The sequence below is a fragment of the Pseudophryne corroboree genome, chromosome 7 (assembly GCF_028390025.1).
Source record: "Pseudophryne corroboree isolate aPseCor3 chromosome 7, aPseCor3.hap2, whole genome shotgun sequence".
NCBI classification, from domain to species: Eukaryota; Metazoa; Chordata; class Amphibia; order Anura; family Myobatrachidae; genus Pseudophryne; species Pseudophryne corroboree.
The window spans coordinates 4,109,938-4,124,138 of NC_086450.1; the positions used below are offsets into that span (position 1 = coordinate 4,109,938).

A 14,201-nucleotide genomic window follows, 5' to 3' on the forward strand; every position below is an offset into this window, starting at 1 on the left:
GGGGGCTCCGCCACTGTCCTATAGATTGTTGTGTTGTGCAGCGTATGTCTAATGTAAATGTAACTGTATATACAGCTGATGCTTCTTTATACAGAGCACATTCCTCCCACAGCCCCTTTCTTCTCACGCTGGTATCTCCGGGATGGGAAGGGGTCCTGGTTCTGGCTGCAAGTTTCCCAGAAGACTGGGAGCAGGAAGCAGTGAGGTCCCGGAGTAACCTCTCGTTATGCAGAGATGAAATCGCTTCCTGTCACTGACGTACCGTTATCCTCCGCTGCCTGCTGTGCAACGCTGTAAACTATTATATATATATATATATATATATATATATATATATATATATATATATATATATATATATATATATATATATATATTATCCGGAAAAAAGAAATTCAGGAGAACGCGCCCATTAGTGCAAATCAAATTTATTTCTTAAAACACCTCATTAAGATGAATCACAGGTATACATATGCTAATACCTTTTCAGACCCACTCTTTGGGCCAGTTTGTGCGCATGAACAAAAATCCACAAGGCAGTTACACCAACCACTGTATCCAGAAGCCGGGACCGTGCACCGCGCCGGTAACCCAAGCCCTTCCGGCCACCCGCAATGATCACAGGGTGGCTGGACACATCTCCCTGTGATCGTTGCGGGTGGCCGGAAGGGCTTGGGTTACCGGCGCGGTGCACGGTCCCGGCTTCTGGATACAGTGGTTGGTGTAACTGCCTTGTGGATTTTTGTTCATGCGCACAAACTGGCCCAAAGAGTGGGTCTGAAAAGGTATCAGCATATGTATACCTGTGATTCATCTTAATGAGGTGTTTTAAGAAATAAATTTGATTTGCACTATGGGCGCGTTCTCCTGAATTTCTTTTTTCCAGATACCATTGCTCAAGGGGTTCTGAGTGTCCGGGAGAACTGTAGCGGTGTTGGTCACACCAGTGCAACAGCCCAGGGGTGGAATACCTGGGGACTGTAAACAATCAATTAAGAAAAACCAGCGCACCTGTACCCACTTTCTGCCCAATATATATATATATATGATGAACAAATACAGCGACAGCACTCGGATTTTTATCATTGATCATATATATTATAGCATATAGCTAAACAGAACCAATGTTTTGGGGTCGTGACACCCCTTTGTCATCAAATCAAAGTATGTTTTATATTTTATATTCCTCAAAGTAGCCCCCTTTTGCTTTGATGACAGCTTTGCAAAGTCTTGGCATTCTATCAATCGGCTTCATGAGGTGGTCTCCTGGAATGGTTTTCCAACAGTCTTGAAGGAGTTCCCAGAGGTGCTAAGCCTTGTTGGCTGCTTTTCCTTCACTCTGCGGTCCAACTCATCCCAAACCATCTCAATTGGGTTTAGGTCGGGTGATTGTGGAGGTCAGGTCATCTGACACAGCACTCCATCACTTTCCTTCTTGGTCAAGTAGCCCGTACATAGCCTGGAGGTGTGTTTGGGGGTCCTGTTGAATAACAAATGATGGTCCCAGTAAGCGCAAACCAGATGGGATGGCATGGTGCTGCAGAATGCTGTGGTAGCCATGCTGGTTAAGTGTGCCTTGAATTTTGAATAAATCACTAACAGTGGCACCAGCAAAGCACCCCACCTCCATGTTTCACAGTGTGAACCACACATGCAGAAACCCTCCGCTCATCTTCTCTGCGTCTCACAAAGACACGGCGGTTGGAACAAAAAAATCTCATCAGTCCAAAGTACAGATTTCCACTGGTCTAATGTCCAGTCCTTGTGTTTCTTGGCCCAAACAATTCTCCTCCTCTTGTTGTTCATCCTCAGTAGTGGCTTCTTCGCAGCAATTCCACCATGAAGGCCTGATTCACGCAGTCTCCTCTGAACAGTTGATGTTGAGATTTGTCTGCTACTTGAACTCTGGAAGAATTTATGTGGGCTCTAATCTGAGGTGCTGTTTAGTAGCGGTTCCTGAGGCTGGGAACTCTAATGAACATATCCTTTGTGGCAGAGGTTACTCTTGGTCTTTCTTTCCTGGGGTGGTCCTCATGAGAGCCAGTTTCATCATAGCGTTTGATGGTTTTTGCAACTGCACTTGAGGATACATTCAAAGTTCTTGAAATTTTCCGTATCGACTGGCCTTCATGTCTTAAAGTAATGATGGACTATCGTTTCTCTTAGCTGAGTTGAGTGGTTCGTGCCATAATATGGATTACAACAGTAGTCAAATAGGACTGTCCACTGTGTACTAACCCTACCTCTGCACAGCACAACCGATGGTCTCAAACACATTAAGAAGGCAAGTAATTCCACAGACTGACTCTTGACAAGACGCACCTGTTACTTCCAAACCATTCCAGGAGACTACCTCATGACGCTGACTGAGAGAATGCCAAGAGCGTGCAAAGCTGTCATCAAAGCAAAAGGGAATCCAAAATCTAAAACATATTTTGATTTAACACTTTTTTTGTTTACAACATAATTCCATGTGTTCTTTCACAGTTTTGATGTCTTCAGTATTAATCTACAATGTAGAAAATAATTAAAAACCATTGAATGAGAAGGTGTGTCCAAACTTTCGACTTATACACACACACACACACACACACACACACACACACACACACACACACACACACACACACACACACACACACACACACACACATATAGTAATATCTCTCCTCTTTAGCACCTTTTCCCCCAGGCATGGGGAAACACATGGATCCGGATAAGTTCCCATGTGTATTCGTGGCTGCAATCACGGAATAGGTCAGTAATTGGGGATTTTTTTTACCTGCTTCCAGGCAGGTGAATAAATATCCCCGATACTGCATACTATTGGGGGTAATTGGATAGCCCCCATGGGATCAATTAGCCTTGGTAATTTGCTGCAGCTAATTGAATCCCCCCCCATAGTGTACATCACCTGACGCTTGCACTGCACACATACACTTACAGTATGTTCCATCACTTGCGTTAGTTTTATGTTTTGTTCTTGTTTTTAAGTTTTCATCCCTATAGGGCCATTCCACAGCCACGTATGTGACCGACATACCTTACATACATACTGTATATATACTTAACGTAATCTAAGTCACAAATGTAAAAGTGGCGCGCCTTTATGACCTACGTACAGTAGTGCGGGGACTTTTTTTCATTTTTGTTTGGAGTAAACTTTTAATACATGATATCGTTTACACTGCTAAACATGAGTGGAACTTAATTTTCCCGCATATTGGGTGTTGGCGCCCTGTCCTGCGTTCTTGGCGCTGTCGCTAAGTCAAGGAAACCTATACCACTATGGCTGTAGGGAGCTGATTGGCCGGCACTTTATCTCTCTCCCAAGGCTGCAGTACATGCTGGGATCTCAGGATTTATTACCGTGCGGCTATTGTCCAGTTTTATTGGTTGAGCATAAGCACAAGGGAGCGGCCGTTTCCTATGTCACATTACAGAGTCAGGCGGCGTTAGGCTTCTCTGAATAGAAACAATTAGACGCATTAGTCCCCTGGCAGCGCGCAGTAAGAGCCATCTTCCTGGTCCGTCCTTCCCAGACATATAGCAGAGCCAGAATCTCACGCCAGCACTTTCGTGGCTGCTGGGGTGGTGGTTGGGGATTAGAGACTGAGGCACGATAATGTCATTATAACGCGTTAGTGTGAGCCGTCTCACAGCATTACAATTACATAAGCGCCGGAAATGGCGCGGAGGGGGCCGTATGTGCAGCAGGCTCTCCGGCTAATTCAGTTGAGAACGATTTTGCTGGAATAGATCCTTATGTTTCGCTCTTGTACACATAAAGCCGCACACACAGGTTTAGGGCAGTGGTGCTGTTACTCAGTGGGGTTATCGGCTAAGCATGAACTTTTTATGTTTGAGTTTTGCTGTACAATAACAGCAGACCCCTTAGGTCCTGTAAGGTGCGAGGTGTAGCCTCCAGGGCACGGACTTGTTTTTACAGCACATCTCACAGATGCTCAATGGGATTGAGATTAGGGGTAATTGGAGGCCAAGTCACCACTGTGGCCGGAGACCCGTGTCACATGATAAACGGGTGTGTTCGTCATTTTCTAAATGGCCGAATCGAAGCTAGGCGCCATATATTGTAAATGTATAACTGATAATGTGCTTTAACGTTCTATGTAGTGCTCTATGCATGGTTATAGAATTGCATGTTTAAAATACATAGGCGAAGCATTTATGAGGAATGTGTGAGATATATATATAGGTTTTGGCATTGACATTTGGGAACAAGTTGCCTTGGGACATTCTCACATAGGAATTAATATGTTAATGACCCCAGCACCTGCAAGGGGGTCTCTAGACAAGCTGTATCTATATACAACGTCCAGGGGACTATTCTTGTGTCTCAGAGACAAACAGGAGAAGAGACCGTTTTGTTGTTTTTCAGCATTTCCTGCTTGTGGCACTTTCTCTGAAAGGAGAGATTCAAGTAAAATTTGAGTTATGTACATTCTGAAAGAAACAATATACTGATTCGGGCTGTGCCGGGGACGGCAGACTGGTCTGGGTTATGTATATGTGTATATGGAGGGGAAGCAGGACATTGCTTTATCCAGTTGTTTAGCTCATTTGAAATGTAATCTGTATTTATATTTTGTGTGATAGCCTGATTGGTTAGAGGGACCCAGGGCGGAACTACCTGCCTGTGGTACTGTGTGTAAGAACAGGATAAAAAGTGGGCCTGTGACCCTGTAGAGAGAGATCTCTCCTGACGGAGAGGGGAGATACCTGCTGTAAATATCTTGTATGCGGTGACTGGTCCCTAGCACCTTTAGCAACGGACTTAAGACTTTTTGAGCAGTAAACATCTAGCATCCATAAACTGCGACTAACAATATTGTGCAAAACGCTATTCCGTTTTCCAGCTGTCCTGAAGTGAGCGCCAGCATCTCCAGGCTCCGCCCTTTGCCAGTTACCAATGCAGGGCCTGGTTACTATGGCTGGAGAACCTCCACCTGATTGTGGGTGAGGGAAACCATACCGCGTTTTGGGCATATAATATTCTCACACATGATGTATGTGTGTGTGTGTGTGTGTGTGTGTGTGTGTGTGTGTGTGTGTGTGTGTGTGTGTATGTATATATATATATATATATATATATATAATATACATACATACATACATACATACATACATACATACATACATACATACATACGTGCACTCATACATCTCTGCTGCAGTCACGCCAAACAGCCCTCTTAGCGCACCCGGTCATGTGGGAATCATCTTGCATTGTGCGTCTTTTTTTGCTGAAAGTGCATCTTATTTGCAACGCAGTGTGACTAGTACGCACGTGGAAACGCTGCTGATTATGTGTATCTGTGTGTTACAGTGCTAGCTATAGACCCCAGCAGAACTTTGCCTCTTTGTCGGGCGTATATTTCCCTGTGTCTGGTCTGGCTGATCACCCTCATGCTGGACTTCAGCGGGTGCTGGGCTCTGTGTATGAGGGACGTGTTCCCCTTGCTGGACTGTAGCAGGTGCTGAGCTGTGTGTATGAGGGACGTGTTCCCCTTGCTGGACTGTAGCGGGTGCTGAGCTCTGTGTATGAGGGACATGTTCCCCTTGCTGGACTGTAGCGGGTGCTGGGCTGTGTGTATGAGGGACATGTTCCCCTTGCTGGACTGTAGCGGGGGCTGGGCTGTGTGTATGAGGGACGTGTTCCCCTTGCTGGACTGTAGCGGGTGCTGGGCTGTGTGTATGAGGGACGTGTTCCCCTTGCTGGACTGTAGCGTGTGCTGAGCTCTGTGTATGAGGGACGTGTTCCCCTTGCTGGACTGTAGCGGGTGCTAGGCTGTGTGTATGAGGGACGTGTTCCCCTTGCTGGACTGTAGCGGGTGCTGAGCTCTGTGTATGAGGGACGTGTTCCCCTTGCTGGACTGTAGTGGATGCTGAGCTCTGTGTATGAGGGACGTGTTCCCCTTGCTGGACTGTAGCGGGTGCTGGGCTGTGTGTATGAGGGACGTGTTCCCCTTGCTGGACTGTAGAGGGTGCTGGGCTGTGTGTATGAGGGACGTTTTCCCCTTGCTGGACTGTAGCGGATGCTGAGCTGTGTGTATAAGGGACATGTTCCCCTTGCTGGACTGTAGCGGGTGCTGGGCTATGTGTATGAAGGACGTGTTCCCCTTGCTGGACTGTAGTGGGTGCTGGGCTGTGTATGAGGGACGTGTTCTCCTTGCTGGACTGTAGCGGGTGCTGGGCTGTGTGTATGAGGGATGTGTTCCCCTTGCTGGACTGTAGCGGGTGCTGGGCTGTGTGTATAAGGGACGTGTTCCCCTTGCTGGACTGTAGCGGGTGCTGGGCTGTGTGTATGAGGGGACATGTTCCCCTTGCTGGACTGTAGTGGGTGCTGGGCTGTGTGTATGAGGGACGTGTTCTCCTTGCTGGACTGTAGCGGGTGCTGGGCTGTGTGTATGAGGGACGTGTTCCCCTTGCTGGACTGTAGCGGGTGCTGGGCTGTGTGTATAAGGGACGTGTTCCCCTTGCTGGACTGTAGCGGGTGCTGGGCTGTGTGTATGAGGGATGTGTTCCCCTTGCTGGACTGTAGTGGGTGCTGGGCTGTGTGTATGAGGGGACGTGTTCCCCTTGCTGGACTGTAGCGGGTGCTGGGCTGTGTGTATGAAGTTGTGTTCCCCTTGCTGGCCTGTAGAGGGTGCTGGGCTGTGTATGAGGGACGTGTTCCCCTTGCTGGACTGTAGTGGGTGCTGGGCTGTGTGTATGAGGGACGTATTCTCCTTGCTGGACTGTAGCAGGTGCTGGGCTGTGTGTATGAGGGATGTGTTCCCCTTGCTGGACTGTAGCGGGTGCTGGGCTGTGTGTATAAGGGACGTGTTCCCCTTGCTGGACTGTAGCAGGTGCTGGGCTCTGTGTATGAGGGGAGATGTACCCCTTGCTGGACTGTAGCGGGTGCTGGGCTGTGTGTATGAGGGGACGTGTTCCCCTTGCTGGACTGTAGCGGGTGCTGGGCTGTGTGTATGAAGTTGTGTTCTCCTTGCTGGCCTGTAGCGGGTGCTGGGCTGTGTATGAGGGACGTGTTCCCCTTGCTGGACTGTAGTGGGTGCTGGGCTGTGTATGAGGGACGTGTTCCCCTTGCTGGACTGTAGCGGGTGCTGGGCTGTGTGTATGAGGGATGTGTTCCCCTTGCTGGACTGTAGCGGGTGCTGGGCTCTGTGTATGAGGGGACGTGTTCCCCTTGCTAGACTGTAGTGGGTTGTGGGCTGTGTGTATGAGGGGACGTGTTCCCCTTGCTGGACTGTAGTGGGTGCTGGGCTGTGTGTATGAGGGACGTGTTCCCCTTGCTGGACTGTAGCGGGTGCTGAGCTGTGTGTATGAGGGACGTGTTCCCCTTGCTGGACTGTAGCGGGTGCTGGGCTCTGTGTATGAGGGACGTGTTCCCCTTGCTGGACTGTAGCGGGTGCTGAGCTGTGTGTATGAGGGACGTGTTCCCCTTGCTGGACTGTAGCGGGTGCTGGGCTCTGTGTATGAGGGGACGTGTTCCCCTTGCTGGACTGTAGCGGGTGCTGAGCTGTGTGTATGAGGGACGTGTTCCCCTTGCTGGACTGCAGCGGGTGCTGGGCTCTGTGTATGAGGGGACGTGTTCCCCTTGCTGGACTGTAGCAGGTGCTGGGCTGTGTGTATGAAGTTGTGTTCCCCTTGCTGGACTGTAGCGGGTGCTGGGCTGTGTATGAGGGACATGTTCCCCTTGCTGGACTGTAGCGGGTGCTGGGCTGTGTGTATGAAGTTGTGTTCCCCTTGCTGGACTGTAGCGGGTGCTGGGCTGTGTATAAGGGACGTGTTCCCCTTGCTGGACTGTAGTGGGTGCTGGGCTGTGTGTATGAGGGATGTGTTCCCCTTGCTGGACTGTAGCGGGTGCTGGGCTGTGTGTATAAGGGACGTGTTCCCCCTTGCTGGACTGTAGCGGGTGCTGGGCTCTGTGTATGAGGGGACGTGTTCCCATTGCTGGACTGTAGTGGGTGCTGGGCTGTGTGTATGAGGGACGTGTTCCCCTTGCTGGACTGTAGTGGGTGCTGGGCTGTGTGTATAAGGGACGTGTTCCCCTTGCTGGACTGTAGCGGGTGCTGGGCTCTGTGTATGAGGGGACGTGTGGACGTGTTCCCCTTGCTGGACTGTAGCGGGTGCTGGGCTGTGTGTATGAAGGATGTGTTCCCCTTGTTGGACTGTAGCGGGTGCTGGGCTGTGTGTATGAGGGACATGTTCCCCTTGCTGGGCTGTGTGTATGAAGGATGTGTTCCCCTTGCCGGACTGTAGCGGGTGCTGGGCTGTGTGTATGAAGGATGTGTTCCCCTTGTTGGACTGTAGCGGGTGCTGGGCTGTGTATGAGGGACATGTTCCCCTTGCTGGACTGTAGCGGGTGCTGGGCTGTGTGTATGAAGGACGTGTTCCCGTTGCTGGACTGTAGCGGGTGCTGGGCTGTGTGTATGAGGGACGTGTTCCTCTTGCTGGACTGTAGCGGGTGCTGGGCTGTGTATATAAGGGACGTGTTCTCCTTGCTGGACTGTAGCGGGTGCTGGGCTGTGTGTATAAGGGACGTGTTCCCCTTGCTGGACTGTAGCGGGTGCTGGGCTCTGTGTATGAAGGACGTGTTCCCGTTGCTGGACTGTAGCGGGTGGTGGGCTGTGTGTATGAGGGACGTGTTCCTCTTGCTGGACTGTAGCGGGTGCTGGGCTGTGTGTATAAGGGACGTGTTCTCCTTGCTGGACTGTAGCGGGTGCTGGGCTGTGTGTATAAGGGACGTGTTCCCCTTGTTGGACTGTAGCGGGTGCTGGGCTGTGTATGAGGGACATGTTCCCCTTGCTGGACTGTAGCGGGTGCTGGGCTGTGTGTATGAAGGACGTGTTCCCGTTGCTGGACTGTAGCGGGTGCTGGGCTGTGTGTATGAGGGACGTGTTCCTCTTGCTGGACTGTAGCGGGTGCTGGGCTCTGTGTATAAGGGACGTGTTCCCCTTGTTGGACTGTAGCGGGTGCTGGGCTGTGTGTATAAGGGACGTGTTCCCCTTGCTGGACTGTAGCGGGTGCTGGGCTGTGTGTATGAAGGATGTGTACCCCTTGCTGGACTGTAGCGGGTGCTGGGTTGTGTGTATAAGGGACGTGTTCCCCTTGCTGGACTGGAGCGGGTGCTGGGCTGTGTGTATAAGGGACGTGTCCGTTCTCCTTTCTCGCAGCTAGAAGTGTTTATAATTTCAGCGGAGAGAAAGTGTTACAATGTCTCGCCTGTACTTTGTTTCTTATTGCTCCCTATCAGCGCACATCGTGTTCCTCGTGGGTTATAGTATCTGATTCAGGGCGCAGTGTTTGTTACCACCGAGCCGGGGGTTGTTGTGCCTGTATCTGTAATTCCAGGGACACGTTCCTGTAAAGTATCTTTTGTACTCATCAACTTGACGTGTTGTATTCTGCTGTACGTTGCGCACTTCTGCCTGTCCCCCCCATCTCCTAAGATAACAGATGGGAGTTCTGGCTGTGGTGACCCACAGGATAAACCGTCGTCTTCTGCTGTGTGCGCCTCCTGCCAGCTACGCCAAATCGCTTACCCGCTGGGGACACTCATATTGGCTATTGCAGAACCCTATACTATATCTTTGCTATTTAGCAGTGTCACCGAGCAATAAGAAGCCCCAAGTGCACATGTGGCCGAGAGTTCACTTCCTGCCCCTGGCTGGTGCTGCGGTTCCCTTCTGGTTTCATGTCACATCATTGACAGAAATAGATTTGCAGGTCACAGCGCCTGTGTGTGTTATCTGTGGGGCGCAGCGTTCCGCAGCAGAAACCTCAGTGGCCGGAAACGCTGGCGAATCTCTACCGCTTCCACTGAATACATTTGCTTGTGGTGTAACTGCTGACCAGGGGCTTCCTGGTGATCTGTGGTCTTCATAGTAACGTGTGATGTATGTACTTACCTCACTTCTACCCGCTGAATCCTTTCTTTGCCCTGTTGCAGATGGAGCAGTTATCGGATGAGGATTTGGACCATGGGGCAGAGGAGGACAGCGATAAGGAGGACCAAGATCTGGACAAGATGTTTGGAGCCTGGCTAGGGGAGCTGGACAAACTGACCCAGGTAAATACAGAATGGGACAAAATCTGGTTCATGATCACTCCATATAACATCTTCCAAAATGTGCTTTGCCCCCTCTTGTCCTGACGCGTCTATGCGTCTTTACTGTCAGGACAAAGAGAAATGCCGCCTCCATATGTGTGCAGATATTGGGCCTTATTCAGGATTGTAAGCAATTGGGCAAAAGCATGTGCACTGCAGGTGGGGCAGATGTAACATGTGCAGAGAGAGTGAGATTTGGGTGGGGTGTGTTTAAACTGAAATCTAAATTGCAGTGTAAAAATAAAGCAGCCAGTATTTACCCTGCACAGAAACAATATAACCCACCCAAATCTAACTCTCTCTGCATATGTTACATCTGCTCCACCTGCAGTGCTCATGGTTTTGCCCAATTGCTAACTTTTTTGGTTTACTAACAAACCCGAATACCCCCATAGTATGGTATGGACCAGTGCTTGTAACTTGAGTTGCCAACAAATTAAACCTTGATAGATCTCCAGAAGTTCTGATCACATCCAAACTTTTCTGCTGTGCAGTGAATTTGGAGCTTCAGACTGCATACTGGCCTGGCGACATCGTCTGATGTTAATCCCACAAGCTTTACATGGCATTAAGCAATCTTATAGGGCAGTAGTTCTCAACCCTCAAGTACCCACAACAGGTCATGTTTTCAGGATTTCTGTCTGAGGAAGCAGAGGACATAATTACTGACTCAGCAAAGTAGTTCTGGAGGTTCTACAAAAACACCTTCTTATAGCGGCAGAGAGAACGAGGAGGACGCAGCGCTGTGCTCACTCACTCCAGAGACAGATAAAAGATCAGCGAGCATTAGTAATAGCGTTGCGGGTACGGGTGCGGGTACGGGTGCGGGTACGCAGTGCCATGGAAAGTACATTTTGGCATAAACACTTGGATAAGGTCTTCCGGGGGCTCCACCCTGCGTCGGGCTCCATGTGGTTCTAGTCTGGCTCTGTATATGGCACATTATTGTGGTATCATCTGTAATAATGTGTGCAGTGGTTCCCTGTGCAGGAACGTTGTGTGTCCACAAGCCGTGGTCCTCATGCCACGTAAGAGTCGCACCTGGCGCAGCATTGTGTGTGTAACAATTCCTCTGTCTCTCTTTCTGCTGCTAGAGTCTGGACACAGAGAAATCGGAAGAGCCAGTGAAGAGATCGCCGCTGCGCCAGGAGACGAACCTCGCCAACTTCTCATATCGCTTTTCTATGTACAACCTGAATGGTAAGAGGTGATATCTCCGTGTGCTCCTCATTGTAGCTGCGTCACGGAAATGACATACGTGATTATACTTAGTGACATGTACAGAAAGTGCGAGCTGCAGCTAAATGCCACCATAGGTTCCTGCGGCCTTCACGTGTTACGTCTTCTGCCGCACCCCAAGGCAAACACTGCACAAAGTGTCCGCTGCCAAGGCCAAGCATTGTGTCTTCATATCTCCCTCAAGGTCACCATGAAGGAATGCCAAGTATTTAATGAATAGAAGAAGTGTGGAGTCAGTGGCAGCTGATCATTTCCTCTAGTGACATAAATGACGAGGTCTCCCTCCCTCTAATAGCGATGTGACTGCACTCTACCACCTGAGGTCCCTGACATAGTCCTGTAACACTGCACCAGTTACTGTGTCTCCCGCCATTACTGAGTCATAGTGACATAAATGACGAGGTCTCCCTCCCTCTAATAGCGATGTGACTGCACTCTACCACCTGAGGTCCCTGACATAGTCCTGTAACACTGCACCAATTACTGTGTCTCCCGCCATTACTGAGTCGTAGTGACATAAATGACGAGGTCTCCCTCCCTCTAATAGAGATGTGACTGCACTCTACCACCTGAGGTCCCTGACATAGTCCTGTAACACTGCACCAGTTACTGCGTCTCCCGCCATTACTGAGTCGTAGTGACATAAATGACGAGGTCTCCCTCCCTCTAATAGCGATGTGACTGCACTCTACCACCTGAGGTCCCTGACATAGTCCTGTAACACTGCACCAGTTACTGTGTCTCCCGCCATTACTGAGTCGTAGTGACATAAATGACGAGGTCTCCCTCCCTCTAATAGTGATGTGACTGCACTCTACCACCTGAGGTCCCTGACATAGTCCTGTAACACTGCACCAGTTACTGTGTCTCCCGGCCATTACTGAGTCGTAGTGACATAAATGACGAGGTCTCCCTCCCTCTAATAGCGATGTGACTGCACTCTACCACCTGAGGTCCCTGACATAGTCCTGTAACACTGCACCAGTTACTGTGTCTCCCGCCATTACTGAGTCGTAGTGACATAAATGACAAGGTCTCCCTCCCTCTAATAGTGATGTGACTGCACTCTACCACCTGAGGTCCCTGACATAGTCCTGTAACACTGCACCAGTTACTGCGTCTCCCGCCATTACTGAGTCGTAGTGACATAAATGACGAGGTCTCCCTCCCTCTAATAGTGATGTGACTGCACTCTACCACCTGAGGTCCCTGACATAGTCCTGTAACACTGCACCAGTTACTGCGTCTCCCGCCATTACTGAGTCGTAGTGACATAAATGACGAGGTCTCCCTCCCTCTAATAGTGATGTGACTGCACTCTACCACCTGAGGTCCCTGACATAGTCCTGTAACACTGCACCAGTTACTGTGTCTCCCGCCATTACTGAGTCGTAGTGACATAAATGACGAGGTCTCCCTCCCTCTAATAGTGATGTGACTGCACTCTACCACCTGAGGTCCCTGACATAGTCCTGTAACACTGCACCAGTTACTGTGTCTCCCGGCCATTACTGAGTCGTAGTGACATAAATGACGAGGTCTCCCTCCCTCTAATAGCGATGTGACTGCACTCTACCACCTGAGGTCCCTGACATAGTCCTGTAACACTGCACCAGTTACTGTGTCTCCCGCCATTACTGAGTCGTAGTGACATAAATGACAAGGTCTCCCTCCCTCTAATAGTGATGTGACTGCACTCTACCACCTGAGGTCCCTGACATAGTCCTGTAACACTGCACCAGTTACTGTGTCTCCCGGCCATTACTGAGTCGTAGTGACATAAATGACGAGGTCTCCCTCCCTCTAATAGCGATGTGACTGCACTCTACCACCTGAGGTCCCTGACATAGTCCTGTAACACTGCACCAGTTACTGTGTCTCCCGCCATTACTGAGTCGTAGTGACATAAATGACGAGGTCTCCCTCCCTCTAATAGCGATGTGACTGCACTCTACCACCTGAGGTCCCTGACATAGTCCTGTAACACTGCACCAGTTACTGCGTCTCCCGCCATTACTGAGTCGTAGTGACATAAATGACGAGGTCTCCCTCCCTCTAATAGCGATGTGACTGCACTCTACCACCTGAGGTCCCTGACATAGTCCTGTAACACTGCACCAGTTACTGTGTCTCCCGCCATTACTGAGTCGTAGTGACATAAATGACGAGGTTTCCCTCCCTCTAATAGCGATGTGACTGCACTCTACCACCTGAGGTCCCTGACATAGTCCTGTAACACTGCACCAGTTACTGTGTCTCCCGCCATTACTGAGTCGTAGTGACATAAATGACGAGGTTTCCCTCCCTCTAATAGCGATGTGACTGCACTCTACCACCTGAGGTCCCTGACATAGTCCTGTAACACTGCACCAGTTACTGTGTCTCCCGCCATTACTGAGTCGTAGTGACATAAATGACAAGGTCTCCCTCCCTCTAATAGTGATGTGACTGCACTCTACCACCTGAGGTCCCTGACATAGTCCTGTAACACTGCACCAGTTACTGTGTCTCCCGCCATTACTGAGTCGTAGTGACATAAATGACGAGGTCTCCCTCCCTCTAATAGTGATGTGACTGCACTCTACCACCTGAGGTCCCTGACATAGTCCTGTAACACTGCACCAGTTACTGTGTCTCCCGCCATTACTGAGTCGTAGTGACATAAATGACGAGGTCTCCCTCCCTCTAATAGTGATGTGACTGCACTCTACCACCTGAGGTCCCTGACATAGTCCTGTAACACTGCACCAGTTACTGTGTCTCCCGCCATTACTGAGTCGTAGTGACATAAATGACGAGGTCTCCCTCCCTCTAATAGTGATGTGACTGC

At 49.8% G+C, this 14,201-nt stretch overlaps 1 protein-coding gene across 5 annotated transcripts in view; it reads left to right on the top strand.

The window, feature by feature from the left end:
* The window catches only part of RAPH1 (Ras association (RalGDS/AF-6) and pleckstrin homology domains 1), a 200,354-nt gene that overhangs the window by 81,613 nt on the left and 104,540 nt on the right, over positions 1-14,201 (top strand). For all 5 annotated transcript variants that reach the window (XM_063932610.1, XM_063932608.1, XM_063932611.1 and 2 more), the window contains exons 2-3: positions 9,974-10,093; positions 11,227-11,332. In XM_063932610.1, the coding sequence (XP_063788680.1) occupies positions 9,974-10,093; positions 11,227-11,332 (226 nt within the window). The remainder of the gene's footprint in view (positions 1-9,973; positions 10,094-11,226; positions 11,333-14,201) is intronic.